Here is a 19,225-nt window from a genome sequence, read left to right on the forward strand (position 1 = left end):
CACGAAGCCCGTGCAGAGGGTGTGGTCAGTTGTTTTTGCAATGGTAACAGGCTGACTACCTGAGCAGACTCCTTTTTCCTCATAGCTAAGCCTACTTGAGCAGTTAATGATGCAGCAGCTGCCGTAGGAGTTGTTCATTCCCCATCCATCAAATCACAATGCTTTTGTAGTGAAGGCAGTAGTGCCAGGGCGAATGTTTCCTTTCTGTAGCTCACAGTTATGCACGTATTTAACAGTGCCTTAAGAAAGCCTAATTTTGTCAGCATCATTGGAATATTTGAATCTTGCTCATCTTTCCTCATCCATGACTTATGGAGGAGCTACTTTTTTTTTTCTAAGAGAAGTAAAGAAAGGAAACCCTGTGGAGCAAAGGGATACGTGGGATGTGGGAGGGGAGTTGTATTTCCTATTCTAGGGAAAGAAAATACTCCTGACATTTTAGGTCATCATGTTAGGCAAAACAATAATCCCAAGAAAGCAGTGAAATTTGAAGGGGTCAGACTCACTTGGCTTCCCGTGTGTCACTTCTAACACTTACTTCCGGGCTGTCACTTTACTAACGGGGCTGTGATGCTACATAGCATTGAGAAAGCTGCTTAATCTTGCTAAGCCTTGGTTTCTTCGTTTGTAAACTAGACGGAGTAGTAGAGCCACCTTGCAGGATTGCTATGAGAATATGACGATACATGTAAAGCATGTAGCCCAGCATGTGGTAGGTGCCCAATAAACCTCAGGTTGGGAGCCCAGGGTCCTGAGCTCAGTGATCCATTTCATTTATCAAAGGTTGCTCTGAAAGTGTTTTCATAATGGAGTCCTTAAAAAGAGTCTCCCTACTTCCAAGTTTATGCTAGAATTTAAGCTGCAACTTTGTGGTTACTGGCTCTGGAAGGTACAGTGATGAAATTGGTCTCTCGCTAAAAATGGGATTAGGTAAGAGCAAACAATTATGGTGCAGATTTTATCTCTGTGAATAATGCCTCTGAGCTCCTGAGCCCTATATGTAGGAAATTGTTTAATATTTGCTTGTAAATGTGTCAGGCATCTCAGACTCAACTTACCCAAAATGGAGCACTTGCTCATCCATCTATGAATCTCTTCCTCTTCAGGCTTCCTCATCTCAGTAAACAGTGCTTTTGTGGATCCAGCTGCTCAAGCCAGAAACCTGAGTCATTCTCAAATCCCTTCATCGCTCACTTCTCAGTCTGGTTCATCTCCAAATGCTGTTTAAAGCTCCTCTAAGTATGTCTTCAATTGGTTTACTCACTCTCATCTCTACTGCCATCACCCTAAATCCAAACAAGCATTTTTAAAACCTGGATTACTGGAATAGCTCTCCAGCTAGTCTCTCTACTTCTACTCTTATTCCCCCTCAATCCACTGGATCTTGTCTTCTTCCTGCTTCAAAGCTTTGGTGGATTCCCTTTGCACATAAGATAAATCCAAAACTGTTAACATGACTTATAAAGCCCTGAATGATATGTCCCATGCCCAGCTTTTCTGCCTTATCCATCACTATTCCCTCCCTTACTCCAGTAGATTAGTAGGAAACTCAGTTCTCCAGTGTGAGAATTTAGCATCAGTAATGTGCTATGCTTGAAAAGACTTCACCAGGATTTTCTATAGGAGAGCTGAGGTGAGTCTGGGAGTGTCCCTCCTTTGTCCAGATTAGGTCCCATGATTATAGTGGACATTTGGTTTTGCCCCCTCTCATGGCGAGAGGGAAGGATGTCCCCAAAGTCTCGCTGTGTGCTTCCAGAATGCTGACTTGCCCCCAGGCTTCACAGCGGAGCATGGACATTAGACCACAGTTCCTCAAACTGTCTGTGGTGAAGGCCCAGTTTGCTTTCTCTCCCACATCCCCATCCACTGTGAACTGATACTTGTGAAAAATACAATACAAATGAAGTACTGGAAAAATGACACACAAAATAAAGATACAATATAAGCCTCAATTTTTTTATTATTAGATTTAATTACTCTTGTCAAATTGCAGTACAAATTTCTAACCATCCTTAATTTTTATACTCAACATGTGGCAGGTGATAACAAAAATGTGGGAACAGGTACTGGTCCATGGACCACACTTTGAGTAGGACTGACTTAGATTAGGCCGATAGTATTCTCTGTCTCTCAGTAATTATTTCACAGGTGCTCTTATGACCTGAGCTGATCCCATTCACTTGAATTTTGGGACTTTAATTGGGAACACTGAGACAACAATTCTTTGTTTTTCCTGGCTCGATGCCATCATGGGACCGCAAGAGAAGTGGTTTGAGAACTAGTTAACGCTAAGAGATCAGAACCAAGGGATGGTGAGTCAGAAGCTGAATCTACTCCTGTATTATGGAGAAATATAAGCCAATAAATTAAAAATTTTGAATAAGCCAGAATTCATCTGGTTTTCTGTCATCTGCAAGAGAAAGAGTCCTATGAGATACAGTGACTAATGTGCACATTTCCCTTGAGCTCTGAACCAGCTTCTCTTTTGCCAGTTATCTTTCCAAAACACAGATCTGAGTATGCCATGCTTCTGGTTATGAAAACCTTAGCTTCCCACTGCCCTCAGCACAAGTTCAAGCTGCTTAAACTGTCATTCAAAGTCTTTCACAATTGAGTCTTCTAGTTTTTCAGTCTAAGTGCTTTCTACTCTCATTCTCAGGCACGTACCCTGTGCTTTAGCGTGACCAGACATGTACTTTCATATATGTTACAAGTTTGCTCCCGTTCCCTCTGGCTGGATTGCAGTTCCTCTTCCCACACTCTTTTCTGACTTTCTAGAACTCAAGAATAGAACCTTCAGATCATAAGGTGTTCATTATTTTCAAATGTTAAGCATTAGGCATCACCATCATTCCTGCTGATTCAAGGGCTAATTTTGAAAGTGTTGGTAGGAGGGCAAATTGATGTCCCCAGACATTTGAATAAAAACTGCATTTAGACCCCAAAGATCTCATTTCATAGGGAATCTCACATGGTTATCCTACCAACATCTCAGAAAGCAAGAAGCTTAGATGAAGGACACAGAGGAACCTTAAATGCATATCACTAAGTGAAAGGAGCAAATCTGAAAAGCTACACACTGTCTGATTCCAAGTATGTCAGTAACATTCTGGAAAAGGCAAAACTCTGGAGACGGTAAAATAGATCAGTGGTTACCAGGGGTTAGTGGGGAGGATGGGATGAAGAGGTGGAGCACGGAGTATTTTTAGGGCAGTGAAACTACTCTGTATAATGCTACAATGATGGATACATGGCATTGTACATTTGCCCAAAGCCATAGAATGTATGACACCAAGAGTAAACTCTCATGTAAACTATAGATTTTGAGCAATAATGATGTATCAGTGTAGGTTTATCAATTGTAACAAATGTCCCACTCTGGTGCTGGATGTTGATAATGGGAGATTTTGTGTGTTTGTGTGTGGGGAGCCATAGAGGAACGCCTTATTTTCTTCTCAATTTTGCTGTGAACCTTAAACTGCTCTAAAAAATAAAGTCTAAAGAAAAGAAGAGGGGAAGGAAGAGGAAGAAAGGGAAGAGGAGAAGGGGACGAGTGACCTCAAGGCCTATTTCACTTGGCGCCAACTCTAAAGTTTTCCTTGACTCCTCTCTTCTCTTCCTATGGGCAGGAGAATTAATTGCTCCTTTATCAGTGTTTTCACTGTGTTCTTATTCCTACTTCTTTTACAGTTTCTATCACTTTATCATAGTTGTTACAGGTCTCACTTGCTGAACTATGACCTGCCCGAGGGCAGAGGCACTGCCTTACTTTGTTGATATTTCTACTAGAAATACTACATAGTAGAGTTCAGTAAAAGTTTATTCTGTGAATGAATGAAGGACATGGTACAGCTGTCGTTTTAAATGTAGTTTTAAAGGATATTTCCCCAGAATCTGTTCTTCTTCATGCTTTTCGGTATCCTGAAAACAGCTGCCCCCATGTGGCTCATGCCAGGGACAGTGGTCGGGAGATGAGAGGACTGTCCCTAGAAAATTGAGAATGTCTGAGAATCCCAAACTAATGACTTAGCCCTATTGAGTCTCCTCCAATGGCAGCACGTTATTCTACTAGAGCTTGTGGCAAACACAATCCTGGGAGACAGAAGCAAGTGCCGTCTGAAATCCAGGACCAGACTTCTGTGGTCATGTTGGTCCACTGGGAAGATGTCATGGGGTTGTGGGGAGAAGATCTCACGCTGCCAAAAGCCATCTCTGCCACCTCTGCATGGCTGCCTGAAATGGTCTGGTGAGAGCTTTGTTACAGGGCTTAGGGTGAGAGAGATGTAAAATGTGTGAGGTGTATTCCTGGAGGGGTGACGTTTCAAATGTTATTATTCATTTACGCCTTACTGAGAGTTAAGTGTAATAGAGTTCTTGGAGGCAGGTTTTAAGAGGGGGGTAGAGAAAAGCTATAAAGACATTGCTGCTGAGAGGGCAAAGGAAAATGTACCTAAGAGGGGACAGAATAACAACAATAGCTTTATTTGATTTTGATGAAGAAGACTGGCCCTGAGCTAACATCTGTGGTGATCTTCATCTATTTTTTGTATGTGGGACTCTGCCACAGCGTGGCTTGATGAGTGGTGTGTAGGTCTGTACCTGGGATCTGAACCTGCGAACCCTGGGCAGCAAAAGCAGAGTATGGGAACCCAACCGCTATGCTGCTGGAATGGTCCCAAATTTCCCAGCATTTAATGGAGACAATGAACATTCTTAGCCACACAACTGCTTTAATTTTAGGACTCTGGCATTCTTTTTATTTCAAGAAGTCTCTTACTAATATTGTTGAAAATAGACACATTGAGGATGTACGGGATTTAGTAGTCAGGATTCTGCTACTCACTTGCTGAATGATCTAGGGAAGTCACTCACCCTCTCTGAACTTCAGTTTTACTCATTGATAAAAGGGGCACAATAATACCTGTCCTGCTTGCATCCCAGAGTGGTTGTGAAAATCCTCTGAGATTGCTGAAAGTAAAGTGCTTTAGAAATTAGACACGTAAGTTTCTTATTTACTGTTGATGTTAGTGTGGGAGGGGCAAGTGCTATGGACCTCTCCCATTAAACATTGATGGGGTTTCTTTCTGGTGGTACAAAAAGAACAAACAAAAAAAGTTGTACCTTTAGAATCTTGTTCCTTGTTTAGAAAAGGAATCGTACCAGCATTTGGGGAAAAGCCTTTTTATTGAAACTTCTGGTAGGTTTTAACTGAAGGCACTCGGTGTGTGTTAAGGATATTTATCCAACACGTGCCCTTGTAAAGGAGGCAAGCTGCTCTTTGACCATCTTTGTTGATTTGCATCAGAAACTGGAGAGGGGAGAGCTGCAGGGACGCCCTCCTGAGGATCCCGGTGTGTTTGAGCAGTTGTCACCCACAGTGTCTGTCCCTTCTCTGATCTCTTCCTGAGATTGCTTGGCTGTTCCCAGATGTGCTGGGGCCTCTCCTGTGCAGTCACTCTTGACCTGTGCAGGGCTTTTCCCTAAACCCGCAGCTCATGGTTCAAGGACAGATACATGACTTACAAGTACTTGTGTCTCCTGGTTTCCAGCAGTAAATTTTTATTAAATGAAACTTGGCTCAGGCTGCCTATCAAGGCAAGGAGGAAGTGGCACCTCCCGGCAGGTTTTGTCCTCCAGCAAGGGTACCTGTTCCTGCGTAATTGAAAGGAGACCCCCACCAGAGTGAAGGCTGTCTCACCCTTTCACAGAGATCAGGTGAGAGTGCTCTGCTGTGGGTGTCAGAGCAAGGGCATCACAGTTTAAGAAAGACGTGAGAAATTAGGAGACCCGTCAGAGGACAGCTGTCATGAAGATAAGGAGTTTGGAAAAGAAGATGTAGGAGGAGGGGAGGGAAGCACTGGGATTATTTAAACCTGACAGGAGGAGCCTGAAAAAAGCGTGACAGGTGGTTGATTTTTGAACATACGTGGGGTGATTATATAGAGCAGAGCTTCTCAGCCTTTTTCGTGGCAGGCGCTCTTAGGAAGAGATCATATTTACAGGGCCCACAAGGACACTCGGATGAGGCTGCACAAGACGAGATTTTGCCCTGGGCTTTGACACTCCTGGGTCCCACCTGCCACCCGAGGGCTGAGGGGATCAACAGCTTAGCAAAATGCAACCTATCCCGGCCTTTGGGGAGTATATGGACTGAATGTTTGTGTCCCCCCAGTTCACATGTTGGAACCTAATCCCAATGTGATGGCATCAGGAGATGGGGCCTTTGGGAGGTGGTTCGGTGATGAGGGTTGAGCCTCATGAAGAGGATTAGTGTCCTCATACAAGAGACCTCACAGAGCTCCCTCACCCTCTTTTTCCACCACGTGAGGTTGCAGGGAGAAGGCAAGTGTCTGTGAACCTGGAAGTGAGACTGGCCAGACACTGAATCTGCTGGTGCCTTGATCTTGGACTTCCAAGCCTCCAGAACTGTGAGAAATCAAAGTTTGTGGTTTAAGCCTCCCAGTCTGTGGTGTTTTGTTACAGCAGCCTGCACTGACTACGGGATGTGTACACCTGTAGAGGGCGGGGACGGTCTGTATTTTAGGAAGAGTAAGAAAAAGTGGGGTCAAAATAAAAAAGAAAAGATTGAAATAAAGGGAGAAAATGCTTTATTGTTGGATTTGAAAATACTGGATTATGTCGATGCAAAATAACCAATAACTGTTTTATAAATAAGAGAAATAAGGTAAGTTTAACTTGAGCCAGACTGAGGATTATAACCCAGGAAGGCCTTTCCCAGAAAGGAAGAAAGCATTCCACAGAAGCATGATTTTCAGTACAGACTTATATCTTTTTAGAACAAAGAACATACATTAAACATGCCCAGGATATATTTTCATCCAAGTTTCAGAGGTATTCAGTTGCAAACTAGCAGGTCAACATGATCCTGAAGTCAGGAAAGGGAACTTATTTTAGCAGTTCCAATGAGGGTGTTACCAATAGCGCATAAGGCAGGGAAGTGTGCATTCTTATCTTAAGAGCTTGTACTCTTCACTTTAATGGTTAAAGCATATGTACAGTGCATGTTTGAGAGGCCGTAAGGTAGGCTTCTTGAGTTCAAGTCAAATCAATTTTGAACACAAATAGTTACCCCATATACCTCAACGTGAAAGTCTCTTGTCATTTGGTTTGTCAAAAGGTGTGTTTGTGTGTGTGTGAGTGTGTGTGTGTAGTGTGTCTGAAAGTCTTTATGCAGCTTAAGCTTCACTAACTTCAGAAAAATAAGTGCTACAGACTTACCCCCAAGATCATTTGAAGGTATAATTATTCACATTTATATTATATTATATTTTATTTATCTAGTTTTGTGAATGTTGAATAATGAATTATGCATTTAATTATTTGAGTCATCCTCTCTGAAGATGCTAAAGGCTGACTGAAAAAACCTCTAAAATTTGCTATTCAGTATTCACAAAACTAAAGTGTAGAACTTTAAGTTGTGTATCTGAGTTCATGTAAGGAAAAAGCATTCTATAGAAAGAATAGATTTGGGGATGATTACGATCCTGAGTGTAAATGTCTGGGTACAAGCAAAAATTCTGGGCAGTATCTCAGACTTGCAAGGCATTAGAATTGGTGAGACCCAAGTCCAGTTCTCCAAAGAGTAAAGGTGGACCCAGGTGATATGTGGGGTACAGATGGAACAAGCAGAAAATTCCATTAAGTAAATATATTATCTGATGAAAAGGTGGAGTTGGAAAATAGGACTACAGGCAGTGTCACCCCGGGCCCTCTGGGACTAGTTCAACTGACTCCATCTCTTATCAACAGAACCACGGATCCCCCTTCCCATGGAACCCAAGGACTGGGACACGACGGAAATTTAGAAGTCAGACTCTTATCAGAAGCAAGGGGTCCCTCATTCAGGAAGATTTGGTGTTAAAATTCCTTCCCCATCTCATCATGAATGTTTACAACCCTATCATAAAAGTGTAGAACCTCATCATAAACGTTCAGAACCCCGTCATAAATGTGTAAAACCTTACCATAAATGCTTGAAGCCCACCAATCAAAACCCGTGCCCCCAGTGTTTCAAGGTGCCACACTGTTCTCCCTAACCTCTTAAATTTCCCCAAATTCTGAATCAAGGAGACAGATCTGAGGGCACATGCCGCCTGTTCTCCCTGCAGATGGATCTTTCAGAATAAAGCTGATCTCTTTTCCCAAAGGCTGATGCCATAATTAATTGGCTATTTCTGTGCATTGGGCAAAAGAACCCCAATTTTGTGTGGTAACATTAGCAGGGCAGAGGGACCTAGAGGGCCCAGGAGGAGTGGAGAGATGTGCCAGTCTGGTGGGTGGGGGAGGGGCTGTGGGCACACCTCTTCATGTCCCCTCCCCCACCCTCAGAAACCTTTGTGACTCTTCTGTGCTCTGTGATGCAGGCCTGGGACTATAGGCAAGCGCTGGCACTCTCAGAGCTCAGTTGCTTCAGGCAGCCTCGCGATTCAGACAATGGAGTTCAGCTATTGGAATGTTCTCTCATTTCTGAATAGCCCTATTGAGTTGTGTCTGAGCATCTGCTCAGCATTCTTAGATACTGACCCCAACCTCACCTTCCTGTGTGGGTTGTGGTTGCTCCTTCTGTTCCTGTGCTACCTGGTGGGGATTCCATCTTTATCAACCTTCTGGAAAACCAAAGCTTTCCAAAAGGTAAGGAATGCTGGGGAAGCCTGTAACAGTGATTCTTTACTGTTGTTTCTATCTTTATCCCCATATTTTAAAAGGAGTTTGGTTGGCTCAGAGAGACAGCTAAGATGGGAAGTCTGAGTAGAGGATGGAGTAGCATCCTTCTAGGAGCATAGGCCGGGCAGGGCTAGGGGTTCAGCAGGGAATGTTTCCCTTTGAAGCTCACAGACCATCTGGGTGTGGTGGAGGATTCTGGGATAAAATCCCCAACAGTGATTTCATGGCCCCAGATTGGGTTATTGAGAGAGTTTGGGATCTCTGCAGGAGAACAGAGTTCCCAGCGCTGGCTCGTGAGTCACATTCGCATGTCAGGGGTCATTTGTATCGGGCAGATCAGGAGAGCAGGGCTGAGCCTCTGGGCAGAGCTCTGTCCAGGACACAGGGTCTATCTGAGGGAGCACAGACGTGTCTGTTGGCCTCAGAGTCTATGCCCTCCTTGAGCAGAGGACTTCTGACTCAGAATACCAAGTGTAGACCTCATAGACAAAAGCTTTCTTCAAGTCTTTCCAAGAAGGAAAAATTGAAATACTTTATCATTTAAAAAAATTAATAACAGGAAGGAACACAAAGTTCTATTAATTAAAATAGTCATATTATTCATGGGATAATGAGTATCTGAGTTTCCTAGAGAGAGAAGGTAGAGAAATGAGTCCCAGCTTCTGATTCTTTTCTTTTTGTTCTCAGCGTAAGGGCACAGCCAAGAGGAGAAGGAAAGGTGGAACATCGGGAGGTAAGGTCCTGCTTATTCCACCTGAGCTCTCCAAGGGTGACTCTCCCTTGTCCTTTCCATGAGGTCCCAGGTCCATGACCTCTGAGGATGTCAGGTGCTAGCCACAGTCCCTGTCAGAAAACAGAGCCCTCAGAGAAGAGGCTCATGGGAAGGCAGTCAGAACCTGAAACGCTTCTCAGACTCCTGCTCTGCCCACCTCTGGGCATGAAGCAGTGATGGACCTGGACAATGGGTATTGCCCAATAGGTGGCCATGTTAGATGTCATGAGTCAGAGCTTCTGTCTCCTGACCTTGTGAAAGTACTTTGACTTCCTGGATGATCAGATTCGTCTTTGAGGTAACCATTGACCTGTGCTCCTCACATGGTGGTTTCGAGCATCACATGAGATAATATATGTGAAAGTACTTTACAAATGAAGCAACATACACATATGAACCTTGTTAATATCAGTGACCATTTGACCTCATCTGCTGATTCTTAGGGCTTTCAGAGTTTAATGTCTCAAAGGTCTCCCATAAAGGGACTCCTGTCTAACATCTATGCTTCTACCCACTCCCTCCATAACTCACTCTCCTGGTTGCCCAGGTTGGAGAAATTACAAGAGGGAAACAGAGGACATAAGGAAGCTGATTTCCATTCTGAAAAGGTAACCAGTCTTTCCACTTCTTTCTTTATCCCTCTTTAGCACGTTCTATGCAATTCCAGGGATTCAGTGCAGCCTGCCCTAGTCATGCCAGGGGGTTGCCCTAGGAACGGGTATGTGAATGAAGGCCTTGGGGTGAGGGCTGTTGAGTGTATTGTGAAGTCATAGATGTGGGGCAATGTGAAGGGGCAGCAGGCTTCAGGTGGCCCCACCCCCCACCCCAGGCCAGCAGGTCCTCCTTTCTTCTGGTCCTGGCTGCAGCTTTGTATCTCCTGTCTCCCACAGCCCCTCGGGCCAGCATCACGATACCACCCGCGTTCGTCAACTGTTATGTCCAGACCCCTCCTGTGAGGTGTGTAATAGCATAACTGCGGAGGTCAATCGGCTGCTGTTCCTGGAGGACCTGGAAGATGATACTCTCTCTGTGTCCTCTTTGGCTTCCACAGCTTCTGTGACTGAGTCCTCATTCACTCTGTCCTCTGCCTTCTCAGAAGTCCCTCCAGGAGGCCTAACACCAGCCCCTCCACCTGAGCCTTCCCCACCGCCCCCCTCCCTTCTTTCACCTAACCCAATGACACCCTTAGCTGAGTTTCACTCACCCTCACCAATGGGTCACTGTATGTCACCAGAGTCTTTTCCTTCCTTGGATTCCGAATTCCCAGTGGACCATTCCCCACCCCAACCCCTTGCCTTTCCCCCTCTGCCACCACATGGCACTCAGACAGTGGATCCTGTTCTCCAACCAGAGGCCACTTTGTCTGTGCATACCATCTTCTCTCTTGACTCAACCCTTTCCCAAGATGTCAACCTCTTACCAAATGTGTCCCAGACAATGGATCCCACTGATTCATTGACTTGTCATCACACACCACCAACCCTGTCTGTTTCACCACCACGAGACAGTGCTTTAGCTGTGACTCAATCTGATTCACTTTCCACCTTATTGAAGCCCGTGCTGGAGAACTCATCTCCAGATAGCCCTGGTGGGTTGTCTACTTGTGTCCCACCAATCAAAGGCACTGACCCTTCAAGCCTCTCGGTTTCAGAATTCTCCTCGTGGAAAGCTCATGCCAAAGACTTGTTCCCTTCCACTTTGGCACAATGTGATTTCAAACAAGAGTTTCTTGCCCTCCACTCTTCAGAGGGCTTTTTGAGGGGAGACCCTGCCAACAACCTTGTGGAACCTGGTAACCTCCCATTTCTCAGCCCTGATGTCCTGGCACTCTTGGAGAGACAAGTCCAAAAGAGGACTGATTTTCTGATGAGGGGTTCTTTTCCAAAAGAACTTAGGCCAGACTACCAATTAAATTCTTCAGAGAAAATGTTGGAGTCAATTGCTGATAAGCATGACTCAGCATTCTCCCTGCCTTTATGGAACAGCAAAGGGAAACCAAAGGAGCTGCTTGTGCACCAGCAGCCCCCATATCCTAAGGCCTCAGAGGACCATTTACAACAAAAACATGTCCAGCTCTTCTGGGGTCTCCCATCTATGCACAGCGAGTCCTTGGCCCCTGCTGACCATGTCTCAGGTGACTGTTCCTCTATATTCATTTTCACTACAATATTTAATGCCTCCACAGCTGAAGAATCCCCAGTACTTTCCCATCCTCTACCTTTGTCCTTGCCTGAGATGCAGCCTCAAGCCTTGCCTCAAACCCTGCCCCAATCCCAGCCCCTACCTCTCACTCAGGTCCAACCCCAGGCCCACCTTCTGTCCCCACTCCCCATCCTACCATCTGGTCCTCTACCTGAGACCCAGATCTCTGGAGTGTGTTTCCATAGACCCCACAATGAATCAGAGTCTGTCATCTCATCTGAAATTCAACAACTGGAGCGGAATGTGTTGCAGAAGCAACAGGAAAGTTTGTGGGGTTTACCCTCCGTGGTCCAAAGATCTAGGGAAGACTTTCGTCCTTCAGCTCCCAGTTCTCCTTACCTCCAGGCCTCCCAGGCCCATGTTTCAACCTCTATCTTTCCTGGAGAGTTTCCTCTCAGTGATGAGCTTCGGAAGAAACTAGACCACCACCTTCGAGAGAGGCTCATCCAACACCGCTGGGGCCTGCCCCACAGGATCCATGAGTCTCTGTCACTGATGACGCCTCTAAGAGATTTTTCAGAGATTCCTGAGTCAGAGCACAATCATGGACACTCATGTGTCTCTCTGAACAAAAATCTAAATGGTGGACTGAGCCATCCTGGAAGCTTCTGTGAGAGGGGCTCAGAAATGCTTCAGCTAGAGAAGGATGTGGGGAAGGATCAGGGACATAGCTCAGAGAACGGCCCAAAAGCTCATCTGTTGAGTGACCCAGAGAGCTCTTCAGATAATGATCTGGGCTGTGACTCTGAGAAAGACCTAACTAGTCACATGGCGAGTCTGTCAGGGAAAAATTCAAGGGCCTCAAGTGCGAGTCTAGATCAGAAACAATTTAAAAATGTCCTAGAAGTACAGTTGAGCAAGAAGTTTGAGGAAATCAATGAGGGTCAGCTCCCTGGGACTGTGCATAGTTCATGGCATGCTATCAAGCAATCACTGCAGATTCCTGTGAAATCCCACACCCAAATAACACAGAGGAGTTTGCCACCATCAGTGGGTGGGGACTACTACCTGAATACCTTCCAGGACCTTCCCTTCATTGATTCCAGTGCACGACAGACACTGGAAGCCCATATTAGAAGCTTTCGTATGAGGATGCTGTGGGGCCTTCCCCGCAGGGTCCTTGAATCCATAGAGATCTTTACTTTGAAAGGTGCAGCATCCGAGTCCTTGTCCCATTCCTACCTTCCCTCCTCAGCCAACCTGATTTCTGAGGTGGACTCCAAATCTGGGGGCCTTGAGCCCCTTAGAGGAAGCTCTAAACCTGTTCATCAAGACAAATCAAGACCAACAAATTCAGCTCCTGTCCTGGATTGTTCTTACCCTGCCACCTCACCTATGGGCAGGGAAGGACAGGGGACCTTTAGACAATCACCCTCTGGTATGAACAAAGAGCTTGCAGAGGATGTTCAGCGAATTAAGGGTGCCAGACAGACTCTTCTGCCTGTCACACACAGCGTCACAGGCAAAGCCAGTCAGAGACTTTCTCCCCTAGGGAACAGATACCCCCCAAAGCTGCCTGCAAGGCAAGCTGAGGCCAGACATGAGCCAAAGGGGAAGAGTGTGAGTTCCAGGGATGGAGTAGAAACAAGACAGGGCAAAAAGACAGATAAGTCTGAACCTTCAGCTGCATCCAGGGAGATATTCAGGGCCAAGGAGCTCAATGCTCTTCAGTCAAAAACTGGCAACATCTTGACAACCAGCAAGCCAGGAAACTCCCAAATGATGACTAAAGTAGAAACTACCGGGACCACTGAAAGGCCTCCACCAAAAAGACCAGTTCCCCAAGATCCCAAATCATCAGGCCTTAAAGAACAGCTGTTTGGTGAATTAAAGTTTAAACTAGAGAAAAGGAATCAGAGCCAGGTCCAAGGCCAACCCACTGATAGGTCCCTTGCCTCAGAGAGCTTGACTTACAAGGCGCCACTGACTCATGCCCAGGGTGTCTCCCCTGGGGACATGGGAGCTTCCCAGGTACCGCGTGCCCATTTGGAGGACAGAGTCATCAGTGTGGAGCAGCAGCAGGAGCCTTGGGTCCCTAAGGAAGTTTTAAGGAGGGGCCAGGATAAGGATTTCCCACCAGCTGCAAAGACAGCGAGCCCTCTGGGTCCCAAGGCAGAAGAGCTTGGTGCAGGGGATGCAGGGCTGGGGACATCCCAACCTGGAAGGAAGATCTTCTTTACTCAGAACAAGGCATTAGAGGAGATGGTCGGGAACAAGTCTTCCCAGACCCCATCACAGAAGGGACAGCCTCCTCCTGAAAGCCTCTTCAGCAAAAAGATGAACCACATTTTGCAATGGCTTCATCCTGGGACAAAAGGCAAAAGCCAAGAAAATTCCCAGGCAAAGGGCAGCCCCGTGTCATCGGCACAGAGCAGGGGGCCAGTTAAAAAGAGAGCTGCCCTTACTAGGACGACCACAGCTCAGAAGACCATGATGGTTCCTGGGAAGTTCCCAGAGGAGAAACCGGGGCGTTGCCATGCAACAGATGTCACCTGCCCTCAAGAGCCCTTTCCTTCCCCAAGGAAGTTTGGGAAAACTCAGCGGAAGGCAGAAGTGCTGGCTCGGGTAGATCCCATCCAGGGACATCCTTCCAACTACAGGGCTCCCACCTGTAAAGTCACAAAAAAGCCCTGCCGCCAAGAAGCTGTCTTTGCTGGCCAGAGTGATCCTGCAAATAGTAGACGGATCCGAGATGAGGACGGACACCCCCAGAAAGTTGTGGCCTTTAGGAACCAGCTAGCAGATCAGTGGTATCCCTCATCTGTGCCCCGCAGGGAACATGTGCCCCATCCAAGCCCCACCTGCAGAAGCCAAGCCAGCCAGGGCCCTCCAGCCACTCTCACCACTGCTCAAGGCACGGTGTTCAGAGACCTGTCTCTGCTATGTCACCAGAAAATGCTTCTCCAGCATTTCCAGAGAGGAAAACTTCCTGCCCCCAAATAATTCCTTCTCATGGAGAACATTGATTCTCCCAAATAAACGATTCTCTAAGAATAGTGAAGTCTTTTCTGTGTACTGTGTTGGGGGCATGGGTTTCAGGTAACTCAGGGCTTGTGCTTTGGGAAAGGAAGAGTTAGTCCAGCTCTTACTGTTCTCTTCCTTTGGTTTCTAACAGGTGACCAGTCCCCTGGAGCTCTTGTTGACAGAGAGATGACATGCCCCCCAAAGCCCATTTCCTCCCTGATGAGTTTGAGATGGGCTCTGTCTCCTGCCTCTTAGCTTAGCCTTAACGAAAATGTAGAGCAGCCCACACCTTCCCCTCACTGGATGTTTCATATCCTGCAGAGCAGTAGGGAAGACAGGTCTTCTATATCTGAAGAGGGTCAAGGACAGGTACATTTTTCAGACGATAACAGTGAAGAAGAAACAGTGGCTTCATCATGATTTAGAAGTCAGTGACCGGAGGACCCCACAGGTGGGTGAATCCTGGAGAGAAGTGTTTGGGGGTTACTGCTGCAGTGAATTCTGTGCTGGTGGGGGAGGGGCTAGGAACAGCACAGATGCTACTTAAGAATCTGCCATGTGGGTCATCTTAATGTGTTGGGGAAGCATACTTTAGACTTTACACTGAAGTTTCCTTACTGGAAAGACAGCTGGGGGAAGTGGTTCCCCTCCCGGGGTATTTCTTCAGATTGCTGATTGATGACATTTTGTTGCAGAGCAAAAGCATCACTTGGCTATCAGTGGTAGCAATGTTGACCACGCAGCCACCTACCTCCCAGGGTAAAATAAAGCCGAGAGTAAGGAAAAGATGCCTTAGAGGGAGTGGGAAGGTAAGAAAAACTGAAGAGGGGAAGGAATGACCTTGCTGGTGGAACAAAGGTTTATGCCACATCATCCATATTGTCACCCTGTACTGTTCCCCCTGCCCCTTCCTCAATCTGATCCAGGCACCACTTCCTTAAGCTTATCAGAGCACTGCACAGCACACTGATGCCTTATTCTGAAAAGGCATGGGGCTGCTCTTTGAGCACTAAAACAATATCTGCAGGGAGGTCATCAGGCATGGCATCTCCTTCCTGGGGAAGGTGATCTTGGTGCCTTTCTTCCATCCATGCTTGATGGAAATACACAAGATCTTGCCCTTACTGTGTAAAGTTCACGTTCAGGATGGAGGTGCCTCCTTTGATATTCATGGCCTTGGTGGAGCCATGGCTGGTCTCCCCAAGAACACCTGCAGCTCATGAACCAGAGGCGAGTGCCAGACTATGCACCAGGTTACAGATGTTTGGGGGACTCACCATGGACTGCACACATACCCACCCTTACCATAGGGCCTGGAGGGAAGGCAACTCCACTTGTATAGACTGGGACTCAAACATGGGGTGAGTGCCCTAGAGGGCACTTGAGGTAGTTCTTGCAGAAAGACTTGTGAATGCTAGGTCTTAAAAGAGAAAAAACAAAACTGATGTCCACCACAGCCCTCGCTCACTCCACACTTGTATTTTCTTGTCCAGAGTTATGCCATTGACCCTCCAATGTCTGAAGCTTAGGGTCAAAAAATAATGCAGATTCTGTGGAGGCCTTAGGAGGGACAAAAGGTGGGACAGGGCCCAGGGCAGAGAACCGAAGAGGTGAGGAGGCCGTGGAGGGCTCGAACATCCATGTGGATGGACCAGCCAATAGCCCGACCCCTCAGATCCTACATCATCTCATCTTAGGTCCTTTACTTCCATTCCAGGACAGCTACTGCCACCCTCCAGGGCTTATCACCAGGAACACTTCTGACATCTGGATTAACACAGTTTGACATTCCACCCTTTGGCCTCATCCCTGATCCTTCTGGTGTACAGGCCCCTTAGTAATTTTTAACTCTAGGCCATTCATCTTCCCACTTACCCTTCATCTATCCACCTAGCTCCTGTCTTCATTTCCTCCCTCTCCAAGGTAAATTTGATGGCCTGTCAGGTAACCAACATTTAAAAAGGTCCATTAAAAATGGGCCCCAACTAATCCCCTTTAATCCTTCCTGTCTGGCAAAATCTCATCTCTCTGCCTTTTCCAGAAACGCCTTCCTATGAGTAACTGATCGCTATTGGATTAAATCTCACAATGGAATCTACTGGTGCCACGATAAATTCAGCCCCAGCACTAGCTGGAAAACCTTGGATCATTCCACAAATAATGACCCCATGCTTACCAACACGTGAGGAAAACAAATGGGGCTTAGGTCACTGTTTCCTTAGTCCATTCTCTCTGCTGCCTCTCTACTTTATTTCAAATCTCCTGCACTTTCCTCAAACTTAGGCCGTCTCCACTTGCTCAGTAGATGTACTGGACCACCATTCACAGAGGAGCTAGAAGCCGTGAGATAGGAACTTTCCGTCAAAACACCTTCACAAAAACCCTTTCCCATTCCTCCTTTCCTTCTTTCCTGGTATATGAAAAGAGGTTTCCTTCCTAACCTCAATGGAATTACACTTCCTGAAATGTCCTTATTGCGAGAGCTAAACCCTCGTCTTGACAGACTGAGCCCCCTTGCCAGGGATCCTCTCGTCCCCTCCGTCTCCTTATGAGGCACCCAACTTTCACTGTTTTAAGCTTTCCATTACAGAAATGTTTAAACGTGCATGAGAGCAGTGTATCTTCCCATGTACCCCTCACCCGCTTTCAGAGTTGTCATCTGGCATGTATGATACGGCCCATCTCCTACACTATGGTTAAAGGGCAAAAGCCCATCAGAACATCCTGCCATCTGTCTCTCAGACGTATGCTTTGTGCCTGTGTCACAGTTCTCAAAATTTTTTGACAGTTACTCCTGTGGGGCACACTGACCCACAACAGATGGACACAGCCGTGGGGACCAAAAGCACTGAGCTTTAGAGGCTTTGGCCATCAGTTCTGCTCAGCCCTGCAGTCAAGCCTGAGGAGTCACCCAAGTGAACTCCTCCCTCAACCCCTCATAGAAAGGAATCTTCCTGAGCAAATGCAGCGCACAGTGTTGCAGTCCCTTAATAACACAGTGACTACAGCATGCAGAGAGTACAGAAGGAGAAAGCTGTACATGTGATAAGGACTTGACATCACTGTGTGTTTTCAAATATTCAGAATAAAATTTTTCCTGTCATATATTTACAATGAGCTATTGTGTTTTGAGTTAAACATAGCAGCTCAAACACTTAACTCCTCTCCTTCCCAAAACACTGTTAAAAAGATTAGATGGAAAGATGCTCAACATTAATAGTCATCAGGGAAATGCAAATCAAAACCACTATGAGATAGCACTTCACAAACAGGATGGCTAGGATAAAAAAGTCAGATAATAATGAGTGTTGGTGAGAATGTGGAGAAATGGGAACCCTCATACACTGCTGGTGGGAATGAAAAATGGTGCAGGTGTTTTGGAAAACAATCTGACGGTTCCTCAGAAGGTAAACACACAGTTACCATATGACCTAGCAATTTCACTTCTAGGTACATACTCAAGAGAAATGAAAACGTGGGCACACAAAAACTTGTACACAAATGTTCACAGTACTATTCATAACAGTCAAATAATGGAAACAACCTAAACGTCCATCAACCGATGACTGGGTAAATAAATGTGGTATATCCAGACAACGTAGTAGTTTTTGGCAATAAAAGTACTGATACATGTTACAACATGGATGAACCATGCGAAGAGGCCAGTCGCAGCCACATACTATTCCATTCGTATGAAATGTCCAGAATATGGAAATCTAGAGAGATGGAAAGTAGATTAGTGGTTGCTTAGGGCTGGGGGGATGAGGGGAGGGAGAGATGGCGGCTAAAGGTCACAAGGTTTGTTTTTGAAGCCATGAAAATGTTTTCAAACTGACTGTAGTGATGGTTACACATGTCTGTGAAGTCTGTGAATATACTAAAAACCATGGAATTATACACTTTAAACAGGTGAATTGTAAGGCATGTGAACTATATTTCAATAAAGCTGTTAAAACAAGGCAAGGACACAAAAAGAATAAGCACTTGAGGATGACAAGGAGAGGACAGGACAAAAGACGTCAACACATTTTTGGAAGGTGGAAATCCAGTGGGGGTGTGGTAACTAGCAGACTAGCGGAGCAGACGAAATGCCAGCAAACCAACTCACATCTCAAAATGCCAGAAGACCGAAGACCTGGTGACACCAAATAGGAAAGAAATTAAGGGTTCCATGCTGTACACCTTGAATTTTTTGTTCTTTTTCTGTTTTTTTGTATTGTGTATAATTTTTAAAAATCTTTTTTTTTGGGGGGGGGGGTGCTCTTTTCCAGTATTTTGTAACCCTGTTGAAATGTTAGCATGCTTGAAATATGCAAAGAGGATCCTGGGTTTGTTGCCTGGGACAGAACCTAAGTTAACTGTTTTAAAGTCACCATTGTGCACTTCTGGGGTCTAGGTATGCTGGTGCTGGCAGCTGCTGGAATCAAAGCCACAAATCTCAAAGGTTAGGTAAAATTCAGGACAACAGTCAATGGCTCATTTTTAAAACATATTTATTTGGAAATAAACTTGTGGAAAAGTTGCATGGATGGTAAACAACCACACACCCTTTATCCAGATTTACCTGTTAATATTTGACCCATTTTCCATCTCTCTCCTCTG

General features: G+C 45.8%; 2 protein-coding genes across 14 annotated transcripts in view; one reads left to right on the forward strand and one right to left on the reverse strand.

Moving 5' to 3' along the window:
• The window catches only part of LOC138920313 (FERM domain-containing protein 3-like), an 80,450-nt gene that overhangs the window by 24,312 nt on the left and 36,913 nt on the right, over positions 1 to 19,225 (reverse strand). For 4 of the 13 annotated variants that reach the window (XR_011431235.1, XM_070248371.1, XM_070248372.1 and 1 more), the window contains exon 1: positions 1,059 to 1,245. The exons of 8 other annotated variants lie outside the window; for them this stretch is intronic. Coding sequence is in view for 4 of the 5 variants with exons in the window: in XM_070248371.1 (XP_070104472.1) it covers positions 1,059 to 1,116 (58 nt within the window). In the remaining variant the exon portion in view is untranslated. Of the gene's footprint in view, positions 1 to 1,058; positions 1,287 to 19,225 lie in introns of those variants that run through there. One more of the 13 variants, XM_070248369.1, reaches the window with a different exon arrangement.
• Positions 8,335 to 14,655, forward strand: LOC111772068 (spermatogenesis-associated protein 31D4). The gene is made up of 4 exons (XM_023635001.2): positions 8,335 to 8,652; positions 9,373 to 9,418; positions 10,005 to 10,065; positions 10,348 to 14,655. The coding sequence occupies exons 1-4, from the start codon at positions 8,455 to 8,457 to the stop codon at positions 14,600 to 14,602; spliced, it is 4,560 nt and encodes a 1,519-aa protein (XP_023490769.2). The 5' UTR covers positions 8,335 to 8,454; the 3' UTR covers positions 14,603 to 14,655.

The sequence above is a fragment of the Equus caballus genome, chromosome 23, assembly GCF_041296265.1.
Source record: "Equus caballus isolate H_3958 breed thoroughbred chromosome 23, TB-T2T, whole genome shotgun sequence".
Classification (NCBI taxonomy): domain Eukaryota; kingdom Metazoa; phylum Chordata; class Mammalia; order Perissodactyla; family Equidae; genus Equus; species Equus caballus.

What these genes read in the sequence shown, in the direction of transcription:
- LOC111772068 (XM_023635001.2), top strand. Translation starts at nt 8,455, where the DNA reads ATGGAGTTCAGCTATTGGAATGTTCTCTCATTTCTGAATAGCCCTATT. An exon ending in GAAAGGTGGAACATCGGGAG is followed by an intron (nt 9,419 to 10,004) that starts GTAAGGTCCTGC and finishes CTGGTTGCCCAG; the next exon opens with GTTGGAGAAATTACAAGAGG. An exon ending in CTGATTTCCATTCTGAAAAG is followed by an intron (nt 10,066 to 10,347) that starts GTAACCAGTCTT and finishes TGTCTCCCACAG; the next exon opens with CCCCTCGGGCCAGCATCACG.